Genomic DNA, 26,836 nt, shown 5'->3' with positions numbered 1-26,836 from the left:
AGAGACGGGAGCAGGCAGAGCGCAGCACACCCGACCGTGGGACGCAGTGGGAGCAGGGCGTTCCCAAGGTCTTCGCTGCGACTTCACAGGGAAAAAAAAGCAAGAAATGTTTCAAGTCAACCACCCCACTTTACCGCCTAAGGAACTAGGGAAACACAACGACATCCAAAGCCAGCGGGAGGAAGGACATAGGAAAGACGAGCCCAGAGATGAATGACACGGAGAACAGGAAGACACCGTGGAAAATGACTGAGACCGGAAGTCGGTTCTCTGAGATGACTGACCAAGCTGGCGGGCCTCTAGCTCGGTGCACCAGGGGGACGAGAAGACTCCCGTCGCCAAGTCCGAGTGGGAGTGGGGGCAGCGCTGTGGATTCTCTGGAAACACAGCGCTCGCTGCACGCGAACCATTGTTGCACCAACGCGGTGAGAGGGGCAGGCTCCCAGGAGCACAGAAGCTACCAAGACGACACCACGAACGGACACACGAGCTGAATGGACCCGTGAGTAGTAAGGGGACTGAAACAGTAATAAAAAAATCTCCTGGCAAAGACAAGTTGTGGGCCTGACAGCTCCACTGGTGAATCCTGTCAAACATTTGAAGGAGAAATGACACAAATACTTTGTAAACTCTCAGGAGAATTGAATGGGAGGGAACAGCTACTAATTCATGCTGTGAGACCCGCGTTGCCCTGACAAAACTATGGGCCAATATCTCTCATGAGCGTCGATGCAAAAATCCTCAGCAAATTGCTAGCAAATCGACTAAGCGTGATTTCTAGAACGCACACCCGTGTTCAGAGAGGCGCGATGCACAGCCACTACAACCCGAGGGTCCATAGACAGGTGAGTGGGTGAGCGGAGTGTGGTTCACAGGTACCGTGGAGCGTTATTCAGGTTCTGCCATCCGCTGTGACACGGGTGGGCACAGCACAGAAGCACGACCAGGTTTCACTCGTGCGGGACTTCTTGCGTGATCCCGGGTCTCGGAGACAGAATGTGTAATGGGAGTGCCAGGGGCTGGAGGAGGGGAGACTGGGGAGTTACAGTTTAATCAGCACAGGATTTCTTTTTCTTTTTTAAAAATTTTAATTGTTTATCTTTAGAGAGTGGGGAAGGGAGGGAGAAAGCGAGGGAGAGAACCATCAGTGTGTGGTTGCCTCTCACACGCCCCCCACTGGGGACCAGGCCTGCAACCCAGGCGTGTGCCCTGACCGGGAACCGAACTGGCAACACTTTGGTTTGCAGGCCCATGCTCAATCCACTGAGCCACACCAGGCAGGGCGGGGCTGGGTGTAGAATGTCTGGTTTTCAGGACGAGCAAAGGTATGGGTCGGTGGTGCTGATGGGCACACAACAGTGTACATGCGTGTAACACCCTGAACCGAACACTTGGACATGGTCAAGGCGGTAAATGTCATGTTGTGTGCGGTTTGCCACGCACACACACACACACACGCACACGGAGTGTCTGCACGAAGAACAGGCTTTGTCAGGGCGTCCAGAGAGGGAGAGGCATGGAGGTAGAGCAGAGGGAATTTGGGGGCAGGGAAGCTATCCTGTGTGATGTTATAATGTGGGATACGTGTCATCCCGTGTTCGTCACATCCTGCAGAACGTACAACACAAGGGAGTGAGTCTGGTGTGAATGATTAACTGCAGTCAGCAATGTGTTAATACTGGCCCATGGATTGCAACAGAGGTGCCAGGATGTTTCAGCAGGGAGACTGGTGGGGGGTGAAGGGGGACCTCTCCTCCTTCCTGCTCAGCTTTCCTGTGAACATAAGACGAATAAGTCCATCCAAATAAAAAAAAAAAGGCTTCACATTGGCCAGAACCAGATCGCCGGCCACCGCGAGTCGTGACAGAGGCCGGGAGCCCGGGAAGCAGGGTCTCGCCCCGGGCACAGTCCCTTCACTCACTCCGGGCCCTGCGGCCAGGGACGGGAAGGCGCCGCTGGGGTCCAGCCCCCCCGGCTGCTCACTGCCACCAGCCGGAGGCCACGTAGACATCTCCCCCCAAACCCCTGCCCGGTGCTGGGCGGAGCACTGCACACCCATCCAGCGCTGTGCTGTGGCCCCCGCCCGTGACTGGCTGGTGACCGGCCGAGCGACACGCCTGGCCCCTCGCTCAGCAGGACGCACAGGCTGGTGCCCCCAGGAGCCACGCAGCCAGCCCAGAGGCTCCTGCACCTGCCACCCGTCCACAGGGGGCTTCCCTGAGCCCCCAGCCAGCCTGACCCCTGGAGGCTCCCGGCTGGCCCCTTCCCACCACTTCCTGCACTTGGTGGCTGGGTTCAGGGCCGGTTCCCTCTCCGGGCCAGTCCATGCCGTGCCCTGCCCCAGTTGTGAAATCTGGAAACTCTGACAGCAGACCCAACACACAGAGCGGGGGCGGCTGGGGACCGGGCACCTTTGGGGGCAGCCGCTGGCCGTGGGAAGAGTCTCGCCCGCCCCCCCACCCCCCGGGGAGTCAGCGTGCAAGAACCTGGCAGGTCCCTGCCCAGACACCCTGGGCTGCCTGCCGGAGCTGCTGGACTGTGCACTTGGGGCCATGAACTTGCCACTCTGACACTCTTATCTCACCTCTAGGATCTGGGCTTCAGGAAATAGATGCAGGCTGGGGAGATACCATCAGGCACAAAGACGTCAGCCAAAAACTTACTCATCCTGAGATAGGAGAACCGGCCAGCCGAGAAGATCCGAGGGCCGGAGGATCACGGCCCGGCGACGAGTGTGCTGGCGAGGGCGTGGCGGGAGCGTGGGGGTTCGGGTGACAACCGGGGAGAAGCGGGACAAGAGTGAGCCTGTGCCCTCCGCAGCCTCGCAGGCACTGGGTGCAAAGGGCGCCGCCGTGGTGGATCGTGGGTGTCCCACGGGGGACCCCGAAAGCCCGCGCTGGGCTCTGATGCCACGGCCCCCTGGGGCCCCCCTGAGTTGGTGGTGCGAGCCGGGCCCGGCAGCTCCGGCTCCAGGAGGCCACAGGAGCCTGGGGCTGAGGCCGCCTGAGGGTCCTCAACCAGCACCCACATCCTGCTCCCTGGAGGAGACCCCGGCCATGCCCCCACTGTCTCCCAAGGCCCCTGGTGAGCCCTCTCTCTAATGTGCCCTGGTGGGCTTCCTGCCGTCACCGAGAGTCCCTGCTGCGGGGGGAGGCACCCAAGAGGAGGAGAGAGACCCAGGTTGGGGGGGGGGGCCCAGATGTGGGGGTGAGGGTGACCGGCCCCGGGCTGCGGCAGCTCCTCTCCAGAATCAGGGCTGAGGGGCCCTCCTGAGCCTGCCCTGCCGCCCCTCGTGTTCTGGTTCCCTTCCCCCCTTTGTCTTCCCAGATGTGTGCTTGGGGATGCCCCGGGGTCCCGCCAGGGTCCGTGAAACACAGGCTGGGGAGGCAGGAGGTCTCTCCCTGCGGCTGGCCCCCGCCGGTGGCTGCATCAGAGATGTGCCCGCCGCTGCCCTGAACGGCCCCGCCTCGGCCTCGGCCTCGGGGCCAAGGTCAGGCCCATCCTGGCGACGGGGAGATCTCTATCAGGAGGGAGCAGATGGCGAGTGCTGAGCACGCGGGCACTGGTGCGGCCGGGCGGGGCGCTGCCCGGGGCTCCCAGCCGCAGCCTGGCCCTCCGGGGCTGGGGAGACCAGAGACGGGGGAGCAGATGGCCACGGCTCCCCCCTCGGGGCCTCCGGGCACTCAGTCCCCCGCAAGCTGGCCTTCCCCCGCCACCCAGAGTCGTCACTGCGTCACGCCACGGCTGAAGTGTCTGTCCCCGCCGTTATCAGACTGTTAATTAACAACAGTTGCTAAGGATGACAGCACAAGGGCATGTCCCAGCAGAACTGTCCTGGCCCCAAGAGGGGGCAGGGGACAGCGGGCACCTGAGACCGGGTGGGGTGGGGGCCGAGGGGAGGGGTGAGTGGAGGTTCGCAGGACCACGCTGAGCATCACCCCTCCCCTCGCCGCCCACCCCCTCGCTGAACCCCCCTCCCCCCCGCCCGCACGCCCTGGAGCAGAGGCCGGGTGAGTGCTGGGCTCTGGCAGGTCTCCAGCTGGCTGAGCCCTCCACTCAGGCTGCTTTGGCAAGTGGGTGTCGGGGGGACCCCGCGCGTCCACCGTCATCGAGGCCCGTCAGAGAGTGTGAGGCCACGGCAGGGAGGGGCGAGCAGGTGGATCATTAACTAGCCAGCCGGAGCCCTGGGAGGCGCAGGGCTCAGCCTGATTGGTCCCCACCCCAGTCAGGCCAGGGTGTCTCTGGCAGGGCATCTGCCTTGTGGCGGTGTGTCCCCTGGACCCAGCCCAGAGCCTCTTCTGCCTGTGACCTGGCCCACTTCCCGTGAACCCCTTCCTGGCGCTGGCATGGCCAAGGCCGGCCTGAGGGGCTGGCTGCTCTGGGCCCTCCTCCTGCAGGCGGTGAGTCCGAAGCCTGTGTCCTCGCCCCGATGCCTCCCATCGGGGGTCCCGGGCAGGTGGCTTCTTAGTGACGGTGAGGGAGGGCCCAGGTTTCAGGGGCTGGACTTTGGATAGCCGGGGGATCCCAGGCGCCCCAGAGGAGGGACATGGGTGGAGGGGTGTGGGCTGCCCAAGCCTCCGGGTCACGGGGTTAGATGGACACAGGGTGGGGAGGAGGTGGCTGGACAGGGTGTGACTGAGGGTCTCCCAACCCTGGTCGGCTGCAGATGCTCTGGCCTGAGGTGGCTGGTGGGGTGGCTTCCGAGCCGTGGATTTGACGTCTGGGTTTTGGAGGAGGTCATGTCTCTCGCTCACGTGTGGGTCTGGGGGGCGGGCAAAGGATCTTGGGCCGGCAGGGGAGGGAGGGCAGGGGGGCTGTGCATGGAAGCTCCCCGGGGTCCCTGGCCTCTGGGCATGGCCTGCAGCTGGGGCACCACGGTGCCAGTGGTGACGGCGATGACACCCGTGTGGGCAGTGGCTGCACCGACTCGGCCCCTCAGAGTGGCCTCCTTACCCACCCGTGGGACCTCGCTCAGGGCCCATCTGTCTGGCCACCTCCCTCTTGTCGGTGACCTGGTTGCTCCGGATGAGCCCTGGCTGGGCCTGTGCACCGGGCCCCCGACACCCCCCAGCCCCGCCCCAGCCCCCGGTGGTGTGCTGCTGCCCCACCCTGCGTCCCTCCTCTCCCCGAGCCTCCCTGGCCGTCCTGGCCACTGGCGCCGGCCCCGCTGACGCCTCCCCACGCCGCAGGCCCGGGCCGAGCTGTACACGCCCACGCACCAGCCCGGCTACTGCGCCTTCTACGACGAGTGCGGGAAGAACCCTGAGCTGTCCGGCAGCCTGGCCTCGCTGTCCAACGTGTCCTGCCTGTCCAACACGCCCGCCCGCCCCGTCACGGGCAGCCACCTGGCCCTCCTGCAGCGCATCTGCCCCCGGCTCTACTCCGGCCCCAACTCCACCTACGCCTGCTGCTCCCAGAAGCAGCTGGTGTCCCTGCAGGCCAGCATGGCCATCACCAAGGCCCTGCTGACCCGCTGCCCGGCCTGCTCGGACAACTTCGTGAGCCTGCACTGCCACAACACCTGCAGCCCCGACCAGAGCACCTTCATCAACGTGACACGCGTGGCCGCGCGGGCGGACGGCCAGCCCCCGGCCGTGGTGGCCTACGAGGCCTTCTACCGGCGCAGCTTCGCGGAGGCGGCCTACGACTCCTGCAGCCGGGTGCGCATCCCCGCGGCCGCCACGCTGGCCGTGGGCGCCATGTGTGGCGCCCACGGCTCCGCCCTCTGCAACGCCCAGCGCTGGCTCAACTACCAGGGGGACACGGGGAACGGTCTGGCGCCGCTGGACATCACCTTCCACCTGTGGGAGCCCGGCCAGGCCGCAGGGAGTGAGATTCAGCCCCTGGACGGGGAGATCACTCCCTGCAACCAGTCCCAGGCCAACGGCACAACCGCCTGCTCCTGCCAGGACTGCGCCGCGTCCTGCCCGGCCATCGCCCAGCCCGAGGCCCTGGATGCGACCTTCCGCCTGGGCCGCATGGCCGGCGGGCTGGCCCTGGTCATCATCCTGTGCTCTGTCCTCGCTGTGCTCACCGCCTTCCTCACGGCGCCCCGCCTGCGCCCCTGCAGGAAAACGGGGGGGACGCAGGACCCCAAGGCCAGCCCCAGCTTCTCCAACAGGCTCAGCCTCTCCACGCACACCCTGCTCAGCCGGGGCTTCCGGTGCTGGGGCACGTGGGTGGCCTCGTGGCCCCTGACAGTGCTGCTGGTGTCCATCGCTGTGGCGGCGGCCTCGGCCGGGGGGCTGGCCTTCATGAAACTGACCACGGACCCCGTGGACCTGTGGTCGGCCCCCAGCAGCCAGGCCCGGAGGGAGAAGGAGTTCCACGACCAGCACTTCGGCCCCTTCTTCCGGACCAACCAGGTGATCCTGACGGCGCCACGCCGGCCCGGCTACAGCTACGACTCCCTGCTGCTGGGGCCCAAGAACTTCAGTGGGGTGCTGGACACCGACCTGCTGCAGGAGCTGCTGCGGCTGCAGGAGCGGCTGCGGCACCTGCAGGTGTGGTCGCCCGAGGAGCAGCGCAACGTCTCCCTGCGGGACATCTGCTACGCCCCCCTCAACCCGAGCAACGCCAGCCTCTCCGACTGCTGCATCAACAGCCTCCTGCAGTACTTCCAGAGCAACCTCACGAGGCTGCTGCTCACCGCCAACCAGACGCTCACGGGGCAGACCGCCCAGGTGGGCTGGCGGGACCACTTCCTCTACTGTGCCAAGTGAGTCTTGCGCACGGGCTCCAGGCAGGTGCTGGGGCGGCCAGGCGCCGCCACGGGGGCGGTGGGGGCGGGCCCGGTGTGGCCCCACGCCTGGGCCTCGGGGCTGCAGTGCCCCCCTGAGGGGGGGGCTCCTGTGTGTGGGGGCAGTGCTGTGGATGGCCTTCACGGCCTTTGTGCTGAGCTCCTGATGGAGCAGGGCGCATCCTTGGTTCGCGTGTCGGGGGCTGGGTTCCGGCATTGGGGTCTGTGTGGCCAGGGCGCCGGCCTCACACCGCAGCGGGGGAGGGAGGCGTGTTGAGCGGCCTTCCTGGATGATCGGTGCATTCTCAGCACGCGGTCCTTTCCTAACCGTTAGCTGCCGCAGGGCCCGGGAGCTGGGTCCGTGGCCTGTTGGTTCACACACTCGAGAGCGAGAGGGTGAAAACCCAGGAGTGTCGCCGTGCCTCGGGAAATAGCCCTGGCCTTGCAGCCCCTTGAGGCCTGGGCTGGAGAGCGAGCCCGTTGGGGCTGCTTCCCGGGGTCTGTGCTGGACCCTGGGCGGCTCGGAGCCGCAGGTGGCAGGGAGCTCGGTCCGGGGTCCCCCGCCCTCACACTGGCTTCATTTTGATTCTGGACGCTCAGAGCTACTTTGGGGGTCCATTATCCCCACTTCCCAGATGGGGACGGAGGCTCATGGGGGTGGGGGTGCGCTCCCAGGGCTGTGGGGGGCCAGCAGGCTCGCTCCCCCCGAGCGCTTTGTCCAGGGGCCTGCGGTGCTCTAAGGGCTCAGCAGGCGTGCAGACCGGCCCAAGGTCGCCGGGTCTGCAAACCGTCCCTGGAAAGAGAGAGACACATTCGGGCCTTGAGGGTCCCGGGCGGCGAGGTCGGGGGAGGGGGCTCCAGGCAGCTCGAGGCCTCGGGGGCTCGGCCCTGGTCTAGACTGGGGACTATCCAGGCCCCACCCCACGGCACCCCGGGTGGGGCTCACCCACGAGCCTCACCCGTCGGGATTCAGTGACCATGGGGCCTGGAGGGCCAGGCCAGCAGCGGTGACGTGAGCTCGGGCAGCCCCGGTCCGAGGGGCCAGGCCCACGCCGCCTTGGGCTGCGTGAGATCCTGCGGAGCGGAGCGGCTCTGGCCGGGGTCGGGGCTGGTGCGGGGCTGCGACGGTCCCTCCTCTCCCTGCAGCGCCCCCCTCACCTTCAAGGACGGCACGGCCTTGGGCCTGAGCTGCATGGCCGACTACGGAGCTCCGGTGTTCCCTTTCCTCGCCGTGGGCGGCTACAAGGGTGAGCGGGGCAGCCCCGGGGAGCCCGCCAGGGCCGCCGGGGGGCAGGAGCCAGAGCAGTGACGGCAGCCACGCTGGCAGGGGCTGGGTGGCACCGTAGACCTGCCTGTCCTCGCCCCCCGCTCCCTGCGCTGCTCAGACCCCCCTGGTTTCCTGTCTGCGGCCGAGAGAGGGACGCGGGGTCGGCCTCAGACGGTGACGAAGACGAGGATGGTGGGGGCCACGGGGGAGGCTGCAGGGGCGGGAGGCTTAGCTCTTCTCCCCCCAGGGAAGGACTACTCTGAGGCAGAGGCCTTGATCTTGACCTTCTCCCTCAACAACTACCTTCCCGGGGACCCCCGGCTGGACCAGGCCAAGCTCTGGGAGGCGGGCTTCCTGGAGGAGATGCGGGCCTTCCAGCGGCAAACGGCCGGCAGGTTCCAAGTCACGTTCATGGCGGAGGTAGGGGCTGGGGGCCCACGGCCCCGGGACACCCCACGCGGCTTGGGGCGGGCGCCTGTGGCCCCGTCCTCGGTGACCCTGGGCTGGGGTCGCGCGCTCCGGAGGACAGGGGGCGGGAATGCTGCCCAGCGGGGTCCACGGCCATCAAGGGTCTGCGGTGGGCGGGGTGTGTCCACAGCGCTCCCTGGAGGACGAGATCAGCCAGACCACGGCCGAGGACCTGCCCATCTTCGGTGTCAGCTACCTGGTCATCTTTCTGTACATCTCCCTGGCCCTGGGCAGCTACACCAGCTGGCGCCGCGTGCTGGTGAGGAGGGGGAGGGGCGCGGGGTGGGGCGTCCAGAACCTCCCCAGCCAGAGCTCCTGGCCGCAGGGGGACACCCCACAGAGGTCCCCAGGGCTGACACGTCGCCCCGCCCGCCGACCGACCCCACTCTGATGTGCAAACCCAGCGCGTAGGGTCCGGTGGACGCGGCCCCCTCCAGCCCCGCGTCCGTGTCCGCAGGCTGAGCCCGTCCCTTTGCAGGTGGACGCCAAGGTCACGCTGGGCCTGGGCGGGGTGGCCGTGGTGCTGGGAGCCGTCCTGGCCTCCATAGGCCTCTTCTCCTACGCGGGCGTGCCCACCTCCGTGGTGGTGCTCCAGGTGGTGCCCTTCCTGGTGCTGGCCGTGGGGGCCGACAACGTCTTCATCTTCGTCCTGGAGCACCAGGTGGGTGGGCGCTGGCCTGCGCCTGGCACCTGAGTCAGACGCCCCCTGCGGGGGTTTCCCGGGCTCCCGGCCCGAGGCCCGCCCCCCTCCCCCCTCCCCGTGGCCACCTTGTGTCTTCCTGCGGCCGAGCGGCGTTCCTGGGAGGGACGGGTCAGAGTCAGTCAGCCTCTGCTGTTGGTGGGCACGGGGGCGGTGCCGGGGGGTCGTTGGGGCACAGGCGCCCCGGACCCCCTGAAGCTCGCGCGCCCAGCCTCTGTCTCTGCCCGACTCGGAGGAGGGGGAGGCGGGCCTGGCCCTCGGGCTCGGCTGGGTCTCCGGTGGCAGCGACACAAGGCACGTGTCCACTCCTCTGGCTGGCCCTGGACCTGGTCCCCCCCGTCCCCCCCTCCCAACAGAGGCTGCCGCGGAAGCCCGGGGAGGGCCTGGAGGCCCACATCGGCCGGGTGCTGGGCAGCGTGGGGCCCAGCATGCTGCTCTGCAGCGTCTCCGAGGCCATCTGCTTCTTCCTGGGTGAGTCTGGGCCGGGCCTCCTCGGGCCCGGGGTGGGGGGGGCAGGCAGCCCCTCCCTCAGCTGCTGTGTGCGCGGGCCCTGCTCTGAGCGCCACCTCTGACCTCCAGGCGCCCTGACGCCCATGCCCGCGGTGCAGAACTTTGCGCTGACCTCCGGCCTCGCGGTGATCCTGGACTTCCTGCTGCAGATGTCAGCATTCATGGCCCTGGTGGCCCTAGACGCCCGGAGGCAGGAGGTCGGGGACCTGGCCGGCCCCACGTTGGCTGGGATGGGGCTGGGGAGCTCCGCTCTGCAGAGAAGGCTCAGAGCGGGGCTCGGGGCGGGGACCCTGGGCGGGGACGTTTGGGCCACGTCGTCCCCACACAGAGCGGTAACTTTGCTCTGGTCATTTGGGGGAGTGGATCGGACTCCCCGACACCCGTGAGGTCTGGAAATACACTGCCAGGCAGAGGGTGACAGCACAGAATTCAAAGGGGTGGTCTCAGGTAGACGCCGCACACTGGCCGGCGCCCCAGTGCCCGGGAGGCGGGGAGGCGGTCCCCAGGGTCCGCTCTGGGGTCACCGGAGGGGCTGCTCCCCCAGGCCTCCCGGCTGGACGGCTGCTGCTGCCTCCGCAACCAGAAGCCGCCCCTCGCCGACCCGGGCGAGGGGCTTCTGCTCCGATTCTTCCGCAAGGTCTACGCCCCGTTCCTGCTGCACCGGGTCACCCGCGTGGTCGTGGTGAGTGGGGCGGGAGGGGCAGCTGGGGCCTGCACAGTGCGGGGGTCCCGGGGGGGGCGCTGCTCAGCCTGACCTAACCTCCCATGGTCTGCGGTCCTGAGCTCACCAGGGTCCGGTGCTGAAGCCCAGGGCCCAGGGGGCGGCGGGCGGTGTGGACTCCAGTCCAGCTCCAGAGCGTTTCAGAGAGAGCGCGGCCGACCAGACGCAGGTCGGGGGAGAGCCGGGGGCCCCCCGGTGCCGCCAGGCTCTCACGCGCGGCTCCCTCCTCAGCTGCTGCTGGTGCTGGCGCTGTTCGGGGCCTGTCTGTACTTCATGTGCCACATCAGTGTGGGGCTGGACCAGGAGCTGGCCCTGCCCAAGGTGAGCTGGGCGCTGTGTCCCCGGCCCTCTGGGCGGCGGGAAGGTCTGCAGCACAGAGTGGGGGGCGGGGGGCACAGCCTGGGCCGGGGCGAGTGGGGGTGCAGGGCTTCTCCCTCCCTCATGGGCCTGGGGGGCGGGGAGAGAGGCTCATCCCGCAGAACTGACACTCCGTCCTCACTAACCACGAGCTCCCCACGCTCCCCTCCCCCAGTCCACACACCGCCGATCGGTTTCCCGTCTCTGATTCCGACTCCGCCGGGGCCCTCGTATCCGGGGAATTATTCCGAGTTTGTCCTTGGGACCGGCTCCTTTCTCTCCGTGTACTGTCCACAAGGCTCCTCCTGCTGTGGCAGGCATCTGAATTCCCTTCCTTGTGAGGCCGAGCACCGTTGGTGCACACACAAACACACATGTACACATGTATTCCGTTCTCTCCCCTGTGGACGGACATGGGTTGTCTCCATGTTGTAGCTGCTGTGAACACAGTGCACAGGTACCCCTGGAAACCCTGCTTTCCCTTTTTTGGGTAAATACCCGGCGGTAGAATTTCTGGGCCGTGTGGTACGACGGGTCTATTTTTGAGGGTCCTCCGTGCTGCTGCCCCAGCGGCTGCGGCCACCTCTCTCCCACCAACAGCGCATGAGGACTCTAATTTCTCCACACCCTGGCCAGCGCTTACTGTTTTCTGTTTTTTTTTTAATTTATTTTTATTTTTTAAAATCTTCACTGAAGGGTATGTTTTATTGACTTTAGAGAGAGGAGGGTGGGCGAGAGAGGGAGAGAGAATGGAACATGAATTCGTTGCCTCCTGTATGTGCCCCAGGCTAGGGATCAGACCCACAACCCAGGCGTGTGTCCTGACCGGGAATCGAACTGGCCACCCTTCGGTTCCCAGGCCGGCCCTCAGTCCACTGAGCCACACCAGCCAGGGCTTATGTATCTTTTCTGGAGAAATGTCTATTTCAGCCTTTTGCCCATTTTTGAATCAGGTCGGATTTCCCTTTCCAAGTGTCCACTGTTCTTGTGTAGAAATGCAGCTGGTTTTGGGGCGCTGATGTTCTGTCCTGCAATCTCGTTGAATTTATTTATTAGTTCTAACTGTTTGGTAGCAGAATTTTATTTTCTTGCGTTTTTAAATGTGTGCATGACTGTGTAATCGATGAACAGAGACTACTTTGGTCGCCCCTCTCCAGCGGGGATGCCTTCCCTTTTCCCGCCTGTGTGCTCCGCAGCCCCGAGCGGGCGGTGGCGAGAGCCCAGTCCTGTTCTGGCCTGGGAGGAAGTGCTTTCAGGCTTCTGCCTCGAGGGTGAGGCTGCTGCTGGGATTTTCCTAATTGGCCTTTATCCTGCGGAAACACTTTCCTGCATTCCTACTTTCCTGAGTTTGTTTGTTTTTTTCTATCATGAAAGGATGTGGAGTTTTGTGAGATATTTTATCTGCAGCAATTGCAATGATCACCACTACTTAAAAAAAAGTGGTTTTGTTTATTTATTCCTGGAGAGAGGGGAAGGGAGGGAGAAGAGCTGAGAGAGGCATCGATGGGTGGCCTCTCACGCCCCCAGCTGGGGACCCGGCCTGTGACCCAGCCCTGCGCCCTGACTGGGGAGGGCACTCTTGGTTCGCAGGCCGGCACTCAACCCCCGGGCCACACCGGCCAGGGCCTGTGTCCATCCCATTCCTGTGGTGTAGCATACTGACTGACTTTCGCGTGTTAGCCATCCTTGCTTTCTGGGAATATCCCCCCCGTGGTCATGGTGCAGCATCCTGTTAATATCTGGTCCCCGGCTTACGACTGTCCAACTTGTGATCTTTCGACTTGACCATGGTGTGAGAGTGACAGGCATTCAAGCAGAAATCGTATTTCAGGCTTTGAATTTTGATGTGTTCCTGGGCTGGCGACACACCCCCAGAGAGGCATGTGACCCCCGGCAGTCGGCCAACACTCTGCCGGGCGCGGTGTCGCCGGCCCTTGTTCTGGGTCTTGTGTGTGAGCAGGTTCGAGGTGGGCAGGCGGCGCCCCAGGGTCCGTGGGCAGGTGTGTTGCATGCATTTCTGACTTACCATAGTTTCAACCCACGATGGGTTTATCGGGATGTAACCCATTGTAAGTCGAGGAGCACCTGTACCAGCGATGTGCGGAGTTGTTTGGCGTCCAGGTTCATTAAGGAGATTGGTCGGCAGTTCCTTGTGTAGTTAGTGTCTTTGGCTTCTGTATTGGGGCAAAGCTGGCCTTGAAAAATGAGGTAAAGGTGTTGTGTTCAATTTTTACAGGAGTTTGAGGAGTTAACTGCTCTTTAACTGCGTGGTGGAAATCACCGGGAAAGCCAGCTGTGGTCAGAGTGTGTATGTCATGTGGGATGTAAGTTTCTAAATGTTGAAACTTAGTTCGTGGCTAACACCTAGTTTGTCCTGTGGACTGTCCCCTGCGTATCTGAGACTCCAGAATCACGGGTGCTTTGCTGCCGCTGGGTGGCGCGCTCTGCACCTGTCTGTGAGATCCTGGTGGTTTGTGGGGCCGTCCATGTCCTCGGTTTCCCTGCTTCTCCCGTCCGGTTGTTCTGCCCAGCATTGAGAGTGGGGTGTCGAACCCTCCCCCCGTCCTTGTAGAACTTCCTGTTTCCCCACTTCTCTGTCCATTTGGCCTCACAGGTTTGGGGCGGTCTGTCCGCAGATGCATAAATGTGTACACAGCCTCATTTTCCCCACATCGAGCTTTTTACTCACATGCAACGCCCTCCTTTCTCTCTGTGAGCATCCGGATCTACAGCCCACCTGGTCTGACGTTAGGAGAGCCGCCCCTCCACTCTCTTGCTGCGTTTGCACAGAAAGCACCTTTCCCGTCCTCTCACTTCCCACCCGGGGGCCTCCCGGGATCTCCCGTGGGTGTCTTGTGGACTGCATGTCGCTCCATCACGCTTTTCAGTCCATCCTGCCAATCTCAGGCTTTCCACTGGGGAGATCAACCTGTTTCTATTGAAAGTGATTGCTGGTAAGGAGTTACTATTAGTTCTCCCCATGCCTTAGAGCTTCCCCACCCCACCCTTCTCAGGTCCTGCATTAGCCTTCTCTTGTGTTTAGTTGATTTTTATTAGGAAATCGTTGACATTCCCTCCTCACTTCCTTTGGTGCGTATTCTGTGGCTATTTTCTTTGTGCTTCCCATGGGCATCCCGTTGAACGCCCTAAACGCTAACCCTCTAATTTGAATTTACGGCAGTTTAGCTTCAGTAACATACAAACTCTGCTCCTTTACAGTGCTGTCTCCACCCCTTTCGGGGCCTCAGATTTACATCTTTGTATACCGTGTGCCCCAAAGCAGACTAGTAATTTTATGTAATGGTGGAGTTACAGGTTAAAGCTACAATAATACTAGAATTTGTAAGTGCTCATGTGCCATTGACTCTTTTTTTTAAAGATTTCATTTATTTATTTAGACAGAGGGGAAGGGAAGGACAAAGAGAGGGAGAGAAGCATCAGTGTGTGGTTGCCTCTCATGCGCCCCCTACTGGGGACCTGGCCCACAAGGCAGGCATGTGCCCTGACTGGGAATGGAACCCGCAACCATTTGGTTAACAGGCTTGCACTCAATCCACTGAGCCACACCAGCCACGTTGCAGTTGACTCTTGAACAACATGGGTTTGAACTGCACGGGCCCCGTCATATGTAGATTCTTTTCAATATATATCAGAACATTTTTTTCTGAGATTTGTGATGATTACAGATGAATGTGTAGCCCAAAATAGCAGAAAAAAAATAAGAAAAGTTAAGTAGGTGATGAATCATAAAATCCATGTAATACGAGTCTGTTTTATCGTTTCCGACCATAACGCATAGACAGGCTTGTTATAAAAACCTCAAGTCCATCAACTCCTGCGGCCGCAAGCCCGGCCGGCGCACGGGGTCTTTGGCCGCGGAGAGGAGTGTGGGCCGGCGTCACCCCATGCAGTGTCGAACCCTAACGCGTCCGATCGGCCGGCCCGCGCTCTGCGCTGCTGCCGCGATCGCGGGGCCCCGCCTGCGGCCGTGCCGCGAGGGTCCGCGGAGGACGGGTGCGGGGCGGTTCGCGTCTCAGCGAACGGTGCGGGGCAGCGGGAAGTGCTCTGCCGGCCCTCGTGGGTCTTCCCTCCCGTTCAGCGCCGTCCCCAGGTGCCGAACGACCGCGCCAGGGCCCGGGAGGTGCTCCCGGGAAGCAGGGGGGGGTCTTGGCGTCAGAGGGAAAGGCCGGGCCGTGCGGCGGGCACCGCGGCCGCGCGCGGCGGGCAGCGGGGCTCGGCCGCCATTTCCACGCAAACGAGTCCCGCGGAAGGACCACCGCAGACGCGGAGGGGGAAGTTCGCGGACCGCGGCTGCACCTGCACCGGCCCCCGCTTTCCCGTGGGGGCCGGGCTGCCGTGGGGACCGCGTCCCCGCAGACCCTGGTGGGGTCCCGAGGGCAGCGTCGTCCTAGGACGAGGCGAAAGGCGAAGGATCCGAAGTTGGAGAGCTCAGTGCCAGCACGGGACGGCCTGATGGTTTTACCAAGAGCTCTGGCTCTAACCGTGCCAGGGAGCAGGGGAAGCAGCTGCTGCCGACCGACCGACCGAGAGGCCTCCGACAGTCCGTGCGCGCCGCCGCCGCTGACAAAGTCACGGGAGGGAAAGGACGCGGGCCGCACAGGGTCCAGTTCCGGGGAGACAGCGCCGCCGAGCGCACTCGTTCCCGGGGAGCAGAGGCAGCCCCGGCGGAAGGAGGAAGGGCGGGCGGGCGGGCTGGCTCCGCCGTCTTCTGCACACGCAGCCCGGTTTGCGGTCGGAGCCGCCCTGTCCTCTGACGCTGCTCGCCCCGAACGGGCCCGGGAGGGGAGGCCAACGCCAGCTCCCAGGCTCCGGTCGGAGGATGAGGAGGCCTCGTCCACGGGCGCCCATTTCCGGCTCCATCGACGCGTCGTCCCTGAAATCGGGAAGCGCCGGCCGCCCTGAGAAGTTGTTTGGAGACTGGACAATGCCCCCGGCCCCCCAGCACCCCGTGAATTATATACTAGGCATCGAGGTGGTGACTTGCCCCATGCCCGTCTCTAATTCGGCCTTTGGACCCGGGGTCCGAGGGCCCCAGGGCTCCCCCCACGCGATCTCCGCGGGAGGGAGCCCCACGGAGCACGTCTGGGAGTCTGGGAGGGCCGCGCCTCTGCAGACGTGGCTGTCGCCGAAGAAGACGCTGTGAAAGCCGCTGAGCCCCCAGCAGGGAGTCGCTGCTGGGGAAGCCCTGCCCCGGTGCCGCGCATGACCTCCAGGACTGCTGGCAAAGAAGACCGGGCCGTGGGGGCGGGGGGCGGTGGGGTCACGGCGGGGACGGTGGGTGCAGCCGAAGCGGGGCGGGGCGGGGCGGGGGGGCGGTGAAAGGGGTCAGGGCACACATCTGGCAGAAACTCAAGAGCCAGCAGGGGCCTGACGCTCGGTGCCGGACAGAGGCGGGCGCTCCGACCCCTCCAGGCAGCTGGACTCCTCCGGCAGAAGGGGCCCTCCCGGGCCGCAGGCCGCAGACCCAGCGCGGCTGCGGGGGAAGGAGTGCGACTGCACAGAAACGACTCTTCGGAGCACTCAGAAGGCGGAAGAGTCGGAGGGAGATCACGACGCGTGTCCACGCAGCCTCCCTCTCCGCCTCTGCGGCGTGAAGGCCTTTATGATGACGGATGACCGTCTCCTCCTCACCGGGCAGCGGGCAGTGGCCGGCCACACAGCTGATCGGCTGCGTGTGTCGGGGGTCTTCCTGCGGAAACTGCAAACCTTGGTGGCGCTACGCGAGACTCCTCGTCTTGTCATCACCGCCGTCGCCACAGTACTCACGTGGCGCGTGGAGGGCGTCACGCGCCAGACTCGTTTGCAAGTGGGTGGCCTGTCCCCACGTCCCCACGTAGGCAAGAGATGCGTGACATTGGTGCCAATTAATGCCGTGTTCGTTTTCTTACTGTTTTATAACTTGGCTTTCAAGGAATTACACTATTGTTCAGAATGTCTCTTTCATAATTGGAGAGACTGACTCTCAGCCCATTATCACAGGGAAGCAGTTTTTAAAAAAATGTAACACTGGCTCTGGCGGGTGTGGCTCAATGGATCGAGCACCAGCCTGAGAACTAGTGTTGCCGGTTCAATTCCCAGTCAGGGCACATGCCTGGTTTGTGGGCCGGGTCCCCAGTAGGGGGCGCAGGAGAGGCAGCCACGTATTGATGCTTCTCTCCCTCTCTTTCTCCTTTCCTTTCCCTCTCTCTGAAGATAAATATTTTGAAAAAAAGTCAGTTTCTAATATTTAAAAAAGTGTAACCACGGTGGGAGGGGGTGTGGGCGGGACGGAGGAGAGCAAAGGGAGGAGGGGAAATTGGGACAACTGTACTAGAACAAACGAGGATTTTTAAAAAGACCAAAAATGGCACGGTGTTTCCAGCGCTGTGTTAGGAGTGTGGCTGTGACACTGCAGCCGTAAACACGCCGTGACAACTCCGTGACGGGGGTCGCTGGGGGCCGTCTCGTGGACGGCGCGAGGCCGTGCCCGCGCCGCGGCTTCGCTAGCGATGCCCGAGTCTCGCGAGACTCCTGTGATCAGGGACGAGCTTCTTCTGCACGCCGTCTCTCGCTGCTGGTGGCTGGCGTGGGCCGCACCGCAACATCTGCCGTGATTGGTGCCGTGATTGGTGCCGTGATTGGTGCCGTGATTGGTGCCGTGCGCGGCAACGTCGATGCAGGTGCCGGTGACTCGCGAACACACGACTTCAGTGCCAGGGAGGGCGGCGCAGAGCCGCCACGGGAGTCCTCTTCCGGACGGCGTTTCTTAGCGACACTTCCTTGCCTCTAGCTTGCTTTCTCGCAAGGCTGCGGCTGTAATACACATCGCATACAGGATGTGTGTTAACTCTTATATTATCAGTAAGGCTTCGGTCAGCAGCAGGCTACTCGTAGTTATACTTGGGAGGGAGTCAACAATTGTAATGGGATTTTCACCTCTGGGGTCGGCACCCCTAACCCTGCCTGTTCCAGGGTCAGCTGCGTTTACCTTCACCAGGGACTGTTACAGCTTCATGTGGCTTCGAGGTGTGCGCTAGCATCCTCTCACTTCAGCCCCTTAGCGCTCTTGCAGGGCAGGTCTTGTGGTAACGAATTCTTTCAGCTTCTGTTTGTCCGGGCATGTCCGAATCCATCCCTTTCTTTGGAAGAATGGTTTTGCCAGAAATGGGATTCTTGATTGACAGATTTTTCCCCTTCAGCACTTTGAATACACACATACGCTGCCTTCTGGTCTCCAAGGTTTCTTTTTGTTGTTGTTTTATTCGTGTTTTTGGTTTTTGATGTGATGAACCACACTGAGTTTCTGCTGATATTGAGCCATTCTTGCATCAGTGGTAAAATTCACACTTGATCAGGGTGTAAAGTCATTTAAAAGTATTATTAAATTTGGTTTGCTAATGTTTTGTTGAGAGTTTTGGCCTGGACAGTTTTCAAGAATATAAGCCTGTAAGTCAGTGCCTCCCCTGCCCCTCTCTCTCGCCAGTGTCTTTGTGTAGTTTTAGAATAGGAGTAATGATGTCCCTGTTAATTAAATTAAATTGGGAGGTGTACTTCTTCAATTTATTTATTATTTAAAAGTAAGTGTTAGAATTCCCCTGTAAATCTATCTAGTCTAGTTTTCTTTCCCTTGGGTGTTGTGATTATTGCTTCAAATTTGTTGTGGTCTCCAAGGTTTCTGATGAAAAATATGTTTATAGTCTTACTGGGGCCACATACCTGTATGTGAAGAGTTTTTTCTACATTGTTGCTTTCAAAATTCTCTCTGTCTTTGTCTTTCAACAGTTGGATTGTAGTGTGCCTTGGTGTGGGTCTCTTGGAGTTTGTTAAGCTTCTTGGATGTTTATTTCACATCTGTCATAAAATTTGGGAAATTTTAGCCACTGTTTGTGCACATAAACTCTGTTTCCTTTTTTTTCTCTCTCTCTCGTGCTTCTGGGATTCCCAGGATGCGAACGGTGCCCAGCCTAACAGTGTCCCACAGGCCCTTTAGAATCTGTTCACTGTTCTTTAACCTTCTTTCTTCCTGTGCCTCACCTGACTGTTTCGATGGTCCTACCTTCGTGTTTGTTCGTTTTTCCTCTGGCTGCTCAAAGATGCTTTGAATCCCTGTAGTAAATGTTTCATTAGTTATTGTACTTTTTCAAATTTCTTTCGCTTCTGTTTTATGTTTTCTATTCATTGATCTTTCCATTTTATTCAGCACTTTTTTCTTTTACTTTGACCACCTCAGAGCTTCTCTGAGACAGGCGTTGGAAAGCCTCCTTCTAATCCATGCACCAGGTCATCCTTCCTGGGGGCGGGGTCCCCGAGACCCCGTTCATTTGTAGGTGTGGGCCGTGCATTCTGGCCGTTTGTCTGTCTCGAGGCTTTTGTTGTTGCTGTTGCTGGGGAGTGGACATCTGAGTCCTACTGTGTGCTGACTGCAGAGATCACGTTCACCCCTTCCCCTGGGTTCGCTGTATTTTTCTTTTTTAATCTGATTGTTGCGGGTGCCTTTGTCCTGGAAATTAGCCGCAGGTGTAAAGTTAAAGTCTTATCAAGTCTTTTCTTTTTTAAAAAATAGATTTTGAGAGAGAAAGGAGGGAGAGAGAGAGAGAAACATCAACTGTTTGCCTCTCGTATGCACCCCACCTGGGGATCGAACCTGTCACCTCGGCATGTGTCCTGACTGGGAGTCAAACCCGAACACTTTGGTGTGCGGGACGACGCTCCAGCCCCTGAGCCTCCTGGCCAGGGCTGACTGAACCTTTTCTGAGCCTCGCCTTTTCCTGGGCTTTCCTGGTGACGCTCTAAATTCCCACGTGTTTGTAGTTGCTTTTAACTCCTATTTCTTAAAATGTCTGGTTCCCAAAAGGGGAGAAAAGGGAAAAAAACGTAAATTGGGCACTGCCCTTTTACTGTCTCAGAAGTCACTTCAGCCCGAGGTGACCGAGGTAACCATGGCAGCCAGCACCCGCCGAGATCAGACGCAGCGACCGATGATCAGAACCCAGACTCCCGACAGCTGGGGGGCAGTCCTCACAGCCCAGCCTGGGTCCTGCCGGCTGCCGGGAGCCGGCCCCGGGAGGTGTGCGTGCCGCCCTCCCCAGGGTCCGGAGGACGGCGGATGGGTCGCTGCAGCTGTGCCGACAGCTGAAATGGATCCAAATTAACCACAATGTACCCGCCACGTTGTTCTTGGGGTGTCAGGCCCCTGGCAGCACCCAGAGTTCCAAAACAACCCCATGAGGCAGGCTCTGCCAGTGCAGCGGCTGTCCAGTGGGCAGGGGTGCCCGGGGCCTCCTGCTCCACCTTCCCCCCTGGTGTCCTTCTGAGGCTGTTGCTGCTGCTGGACAAGGGACAGGCCACGAAGGCGCCTGGCACGGGGACGCCAGGGGGGCACAGGGGCGTTTGCCTGTGCATGGGGACTGGGTCACACACCAGCCTGTGAGGCTGTGGCTGTGCCAGACGGGGCGACGAGGGCTAAGTGACGGGCACAGGCGTGTCGGCGTGTGCTCCAGGGTGTGTTCAAGCGGGCTGCCGCCTGCACTCTGCTCGCACCTCCGGGAGTGTGTTCTGCCCGTGCACCCGTGGTCACACCTGGGCGTGTGCACCCCTGTGGGGGTGTCTCCAGCCATGGGGCTGTGTAATGGAACAGCACCTGTGCTCCCGTGTGCACCCCCGTGAGTGTGCACCCCCGTGAGTGTGCACCCCCGTGAGTGTGTGCCCCTGTGAGAGTGCCCCCGTGGCTGCACCTCTGGGGCTGTGACCTGCAGTGAGACCCTCGGGAGGCCCGGGGTCCGGTCCCCCTGACTGTCCTGCGTTCCAGGACTCGTACCTGCTCGACTACTTCCTCTTTCTGAACCGCTACTTTGAGACGGGGGCCCCGGTCTACTTCGTCACCACCGGGGGCTACAACTTCTCCAGCACGGCGGGCACGAACGCCATCTGCTCCAGCTCCGGCTGCGACAGCTACTCCCTCACCCAGAAGATCCAGTACGCCGCCGAGTTCCCCGAGCAGTGAGTGCCCCGCCCCCGCCCGGTCTGCGCCCCCTCCTGTCCCTGTCCCTGTCCCCGTCCCACCTGCTGCTGCGAGCCTGGGGAGGGGCCCAGGGTGGGGGTCAGGCCACAGGAAGGACCTGCCGCCGGCCGGCCTGGCCCTGCCCCCTGACCTCCGGCCCCGACCCCAGGTCCTACTTGGCCGTCTCCGCCTCCTCCTGGGTGGACGACTTCATCGACTGGCTGACGCCGTCCTCCTGCTGCCGCCTGTATGCCTTTGGCCCCCATAAGGACGAGTTCTGCCCCTCCACCGTCAGTGAGTGCCAGGCCTCTGGGGGTTCACCCCCCCCCCCCACAGCTTGGGGACACTGAGGCGAGAGGGAGGAGAGAACTGGTCAGGTTTCCTTAGCCCCTCACACCCTCCTACAGGGTCCGCAGGGGCGGGGCACAGGCTCAGCGGGCACTTGCGGGTGGCCGGGCCACGTGGCTGGGTGCCCCGCTAGACCGCTGGGCACTCACGCAGGCTCGCGTTTCTCCTGGACACACTCGCTCCCGCACGTGGGCAGTGGGGAGGCCCCTCGGGCTGTCTCTCTGCTCCAGACTTCCCTTTCGCACCTGCCCCAGCCGTGGGCAGTTTCCAGGAGGGAGAGAAGCCCCCCCAGGTAGAGAGAAACGCAAGGCGCTCTCGGGCGCGTGTGCAAGGGGCGCAGAGTGGCGGCAGGGGCGGCTCGGGGCGGCTTGGGGCGGCTGGGCCCGGGTGCCGCTGCCTGCAGCCCCCGCTCCGTCCGCAGCCTCGCTGGCCTGCATCAAGAGCTGCGTCAGCTTCACCTTCGGGACGGTGCGGCCCTCCGCGGACCAGTTCAACAAGTACCTGCCCTGGTTCCTCAGCGACCCACCCAACATCCAGTGCCCCAAAGGGTAGGCCTGGGGGGTGCCCCGGGGAGGACGGAGCGGGGAGCACGGAGGGGCGGGAGGCGGGTGCAGGGGACCCAGGGGGGTGGGCCTGGCGCCTGGTCCCCAGCCAACCCTCTACTCTGCCCACCCCCAGGGGCCTGGCAGCCTACAACACCTCTGTGGACTTGGGCCCCGACGGCCAGATTTTAGGTGAGCTCGGCCTCGAGTGGCGGGGAAGCTCCCAGTCAGTGGCTCCAGGGCCCTTGGGCCCCAGGGAGGGACCTTCGTGTTGCACCTTCTCCCCTTCCTCCTTCGTGGGGGCTCCTAGCTGTGTCCTCGGAGGTCGGAGGTCGTGGTTACCCAGCTCCTGGTCCTCAGACTTTGTCCCCGTCTGCCCTGCTTCCACCCTCCCACCCTGAGCAGACGGAGCAGCACTGGGCCCATGGACGGCCCCCCGCGGCCCCCCCCCAGCTGCTGGTTCTGCAGGGCTTATGCCAAACCAGCTGCAGACCCTTCACCCAGAGTTGATCACGGGTCCCCAGGGGTGGCAGCGGGGCCCGAACCCAGGTCCCCTGGGCCCTGAGGGCGCCCGCCCGGGGCTGGCTCTGACCTCAGCCTTGTGCTCCCGCCGGCGCCAGCCTCGCGCTTCATGGCCTACCACAAGCCCCTGAAGAACTCGCAGGATTACACCGAGGCCCTGCGGGCCGCCCGGGCGCTGGCAGCCAACATCACCGCCGACCTGCGGAAGGTGCCGGGCACCGACCCGGCCTTCGAGGTCTTCCCCTACACGTGAGGCCGGGGCGGCGCCGCAGGGCGGGCTGGGAGGGCCCCTGCGATGGGTGCGGGAGCTGTGCCCTGGGTGACCGGGTGACCGGGTGACCGGTGCCCGTGCCGTCCCTGCAGGGTCACCAACGTGTTCTACGAGCAGTACCTGACCGTGGTGCCCGAGGGGCTCTTCATGCTCAGCCTCTGCCTGGTGCCCACCTTCGCCGTCTGCTGCCTCCTGCTGGGCATGGACCTGCGCTCCGGCCTCCTCAACCTCTTCTCCATCATCATGGTCCTGGTGGACACCGTGGGCTTCATGGCCCTGTGGGGCATCAGCTACAACGCCGTGTCCCTCATCAACCTGGTCACGGTAACCGCCCGGCGCGGCCGCCCTCCCTAGGGTCTGAATCCTGCCCGCTGGCCTGCGGGTGGGCCCCGCCCCGGCCCCCCTGAGCTGACGCCCCCCCTGCCCGCAGGCGGTGGGCATCTCGGTGGAGTTCGTGTCCCACATCACCCGCTCCTTTGCGGTCAGCACCAAGCCCACCCGGCTGGAGAGGGCTAAGGAGGCCACCATCACCATGGGCAGCGCGGTGAGTGGCTGGGCGGCCGCGGGACGCCCTCAGCCAGCGGCCCCGGGCCCAGCCTGACGCCTGCCCGCCACCCCCAGGTGTTCGCCGGAGTGGCCATGACCAACCTGCCCGGCATCCTCGTCCTGGGCTTGGCGAAGGCCCAGCTCATCCAGATCTTCTTCTTCCGGCTCAACCTGCTCATCACCCTGCTGGGCCTGCTGCACGGGCTGGTCTTCCTGCCCGTGGCCCTCAGCTACCTGGGTGCGTGCGGCCTGCCCAGGGAGGGGCCGCCGTGCCGGCAGGGCCGGAGCGCTCCTGTCTGCGGGGGCAGGGCGCTGACGCTGCTCCCCTGGGTGTGTCTCTCTGCAGGGCCCGACGTCAACCCAGGTCTGGTGCTGGAGCAGAAGTGGGCAGCACAGGTGGATGCGGCCAGGACCGCCGCCTGCCCGAAGCACTCCTCCCCAGCCTGCCCCGCCAACGGCGCCCACGTCAACCACGCCTATGAACCGCCCCCTGGAGCTCCGGCGGAGGTGCTGCCAGCGGCCCCCCGCCCCAGTGAGCAGAGCCCGGTCCAGGCTCCGGAGGCGTGAGGGCTCCCATGGGGACCCTGGCCCGTCTCCCCCTCAGGGCCCGGGAGCAGCTGTCCCTGTGGGAGAGCCCGCGTTGGGACTCCTTCTGGCCGCCAGGCGCCCCGCGGGCCCGCCACTCCAGAGCCAGGCCCCTGGTCTCCACGTCAGGCGAGCCTCAGCCAGCACAGGCTGGCCTCCTCCTGCCGGGACCTGGCTCTCCGGGCCCGGAGAGGGCTGCACACCTGGGCCGCCGACTCAGAGCAGCCGCCCACTTCCTGTGCGCCCCCCATGCCGCCTTCACCTCCTCTTCAGTGTCCCCAAGGACCCAGGGCAGGACCCACCCCACAGGAGGCCCGGGAGGGGCTTCCTGCTGGTGGGGGTCACAGAACGTTCTGGAAAACGCTGGTCACGATGGACCCCCGCTGGGAAGCACCGCTCAGTTTGGCCTTTAGCTCCCACGACTGGACAGTTGATGCCGCCCCCGTGGAGTCGCTCGTGGGTCGGCTCCGCGGCGACCTCCTGGTGCGGCCACCCGCCTGCCCCCAGTTCTGCGCCCGGAGCGCCTCCGCGGCCTCAGAGCAGCCCCGCGGGAGCCTCCGCGGAGAAGCGGGAGCCGGGCACACGCCTGCTCCGGGCCGTGCGCGCCAGCGCTGAATAAACGTCTGTGGGCAGAAGTGCCGTTTCTGTCGCATCCTGTTCTGGCCGCCTCTGGGCCTGAGACACTTGCTGTGAGTCACACAGATGACCCCTGCGTGGGGGGTTGGCTCAGGGGGCGTCAGCCTGTGTCTCCCCTCCCCCTCTCGAGAGAGGAGCCGGGCCCTTGTGCGCCCCTCCTTGGAAGTGCCTCCAGGAGCAGCCCTGCAGCAGCCGCTTTCCGGGAGCACCCGTGAGGGGGCGACACGCGGGCAGCCTGCTGGAGGAGCGGAGTGCCCGTGGGGGGGGGGGAGGGGCCCCTGCGCACAGCGGCAGCCCCCAGGCAGGTCCCGTGCAGGGACGGGGTCAGAGTGCCGAGCCCCGAGGCCTTCCAGACCCCCCTCCAGGACTTTCTGCGGCCCCTGGGCTCAGCCCCTCCCTCCTTCCGCCGAGTGGGTTTGGTTGAGGAGCTGCTGTGGCCTCGTGTGACGGGAGGGCACGCAAAGCAGACGTGTTCGCCTGGGCCCACGTGCCACCCAGGGTCCCAGCGCATGAGCGAACCACTTCCGCCTGTCAGCCGCCCCGCCGGCGGGCAGCCAGAGGGTCCCACTGTGGTTCTGCTGCAGCCCGCAAGCGCGCTCTTGGAATTCCAGAATCCTGAGGGCTCTGCAAACCCGGTTCATGGCTACTTTCCCTCGTGAGTTTGGGACAAACTCGGTTCGTGGCACAACCCGACGGGACCGGTTGTGTCTGCTGATCCTCTTCGCTGACAGGCTTTCCACAGGCTTCTGCCCACGCGGCATGACCAGCACTCATGTCAGCGCACCGGCGTGTCTGGTGCCAGGGCCTCCTAGGTGCCGGGATGGTGGGCCGATGGGGCCTCATCTCCAACGTGGTGTAAGGGTCAGGGGTCAGGTTACTTCCCCAAAGCACATTCCACACTGAACTTCAACACACCTCTGGCGCTGCAGGGACGGCCCTGAGGCCCCGAGGGACGTGTACACACGTGTTCTCCTCCTGTTCGCGTGTGAGAGAGTCACGGGCAGGTGCCGGCAGCCGGCAGCTGGCCCTTGGCGGGGGCTCTCCCTGGGCCCGGCACACAACGCCTCCTCTTGCTTTTCGGGGGGAGGGGGAGCATTATGGCTGATGATCACTTTTGAAATACATTAAAAACATTTCTTAGCACAGTCTCAGATTTACAAAAAACTGCAAAGCCAGGACAGAGTTCCTACACGCGCCACGCCCAGCCCCCCGCTAACACGCTGCACGAGTGTGGGGCGTTGGTCAGCGTGCGATCAGCGAGCCAGCAGTGACAGCCACTAACCGAGGCCCTCACTTTATCTAGACTCTCCTGGTTCTTCCCTCGAGGCTGTTCCCATTGCAGGGCCCTGCTCAGGACACCATGTGAGGTTCAGGCACCCCACCCCGAGGCTTCCGTGGGGGCGCCCGTCTGTCGGACGTCAGTTTCTGAGGGCCCGGCAGTGTGGAAGGCTGCTCAGGTGTCCCTCCCACGGGCTTTCTCTGGTGTCTCTCTCCTGGTGGGACAGGGGTGGGGGGCTTTGGGGGAGAGAACCACAGGGACGGAGTGACCGTCTCTGCTCGTCGTGGCGAGGGTGCGCACTGTCACCACGGTGGCCACCTGGCCAAGGCTGTGCCTATCAGGCGCCTCCTCCCTCCCATGCTCTTCCCCCCTTTTCCAGGCTGCGCTCTTTGAGGGGAAGCCCCCGTGCACAGCCCACACTGGGGGGCTGGGCAGCCTCGTGCGGGCTCGTGGAAGGCAGAGCTGCCAGATTTGAATGCCCTGTGTACACACGTGTCAGTGTGGACCCCTGGGTCGTCATTTTGTGCTCTGGGTGATGATATAATGCTACCGTATTTCCTGCATTAATTTGTTGTCAAATTGTTCCAGCTGTGGCCACTGGACGCTCTTTCAGTTGGCTCCTGGGTCCCTTTGTCACATGCCCTTCATGGTGAGGCTCTTCTTTCCTTTCTGAGCATGCCTTTACCTTCTGGCACTAGAACCAGGTCCCCAGACCTGGAAGCAGCCATTTCTCCCAGGAGTCCTGGTCCCCTCTCTGCAGGTAGCATTGGAAGCCAGGGTCTGGGTGCTCCGTGTGCACATTGCTACTGGGGCGTCACTGCTTCTGGGCTCTCTCAGCACGGAGAGCAAGGAAAGGCGTGTGAACACACATGGCGAGTTGTGTAAGTGCTTCCACGGGCAGCCACCCGCATGGAGGCCGAGCCAAACAGCTCATCGGGACGCCTGTTGTAACCCACCATGGGGATCACCCCTGGCTCCGCCTCCCTTCTTACCTGCAAACACCCACCCAGCAGTCCAGAGCCTGGCTGTACCCCCACACCACCCGCCTGATTGTTCGTTTCTGCTGTAGGCGGGAAGACTTTGTGGGAACAACGTGGAATGAAGTGTCTGTGTACAGTTCCTTTTCCATTTAGTGCCAGGACTTCACTCACGTCCGAGGTCACCTGGGTCAGCGTCTCCCTTCAGCGAGGCTGTTTCACACATTTGTGACACAGATCGTTTTGTCACCCTGCATTCCACTCTGGGGTCCCCACTCTCTCAGGTGTTTTTTTAAAAACATGCACCCAGCAAGTGCCTTTGTGTGCTGTGACGTCTCTGGCTCCTACACCATCATCTGGGTGTCCCT

At 63.0% G+C, this 26,836-nt stretch overlaps 1 protein-coding gene across 1 annotated transcript; it reads left to right on the top strand.

The window, feature by feature from the left end:
- Positions 1 to 4,233: 4,233 nt before the first annotated feature.
- On the top strand, positions 4,234 to 24,191 carry NPC1L1 (NPC1 like intracellular cholesterol transporter 1). Its single transcript, XM_028504144.2, has 20 exons — positions 4,234 to 4,400; positions 5,190 to 6,718; positions 7,886 to 7,986; positions 8,254 to 8,426; positions 8,605 to 8,733; positions 8,953 to 9,135; positions 9,531 to 9,645; positions 9,754 to 9,881; positions 10,229 to 10,366; positions 10,637 to 10,726; positions 20,571 to 20,761; positions 20,932 to 21,056; positions 21,532 to 21,658; positions 21,789 to 21,844; positions 22,273 to 22,423; positions 22,538 to 22,769; positions 22,876 to 22,989; positions 23,067 to 23,229; positions 23,338 to 23,523; positions 23,596 to 24,191. The coding sequence occupies exons 1-20, from the start codon at positions 4,347 to 4,349 to the stop codon at positions 24,189 to 24,191; spliced, it is 4,581 nt and encodes a 1,526-aa protein (XP_028359945.1). The 5' UTR covers positions 4,234 to 4,346.
- Positions 24,192 to 26,836: the final 2,645 nt, after the last annotated feature.

This window comes from Phyllostomus discolor, chromosome 10, assembly GCF_004126475.2.
Source record: "Phyllostomus discolor isolate MPI-MPIP mPhyDis1 chromosome 10, mPhyDis1.pri.v3, whole genome shotgun sequence".
NCBI lineage: Eukaryota > Metazoa > Chordata > Mammalia > Chiroptera > Phyllostomidae > Phyllostomus > Phyllostomus discolor.
This window is presented reverse-complemented; position numbering and strand designations above follow the sequence as displayed.

Coding starts and splice junctions, on each gene's coding strand:
- NPC1L1 (XM_028504144.2), top strand. CDS start 4,347: ATGGCCAAGGCCGGCCTGAGGGGCTGGCTGCTCTGGGCCCTCCTCCTG. Junction 4,401..5,189: donor GGGCCCTCCTCCTGCAGGCG/GTGAGTCCGAAG, acceptor CCCACGCCGCAG/GCCCGGGCCGAGCTGTACAC. Junction 21,659..21,788: donor AACATCCAGTGCCCCAAAGG/GTAGGCCTGGGG, acceptor GCCCACCCCCAG/GGGCCTGGCAGCCTACAACA.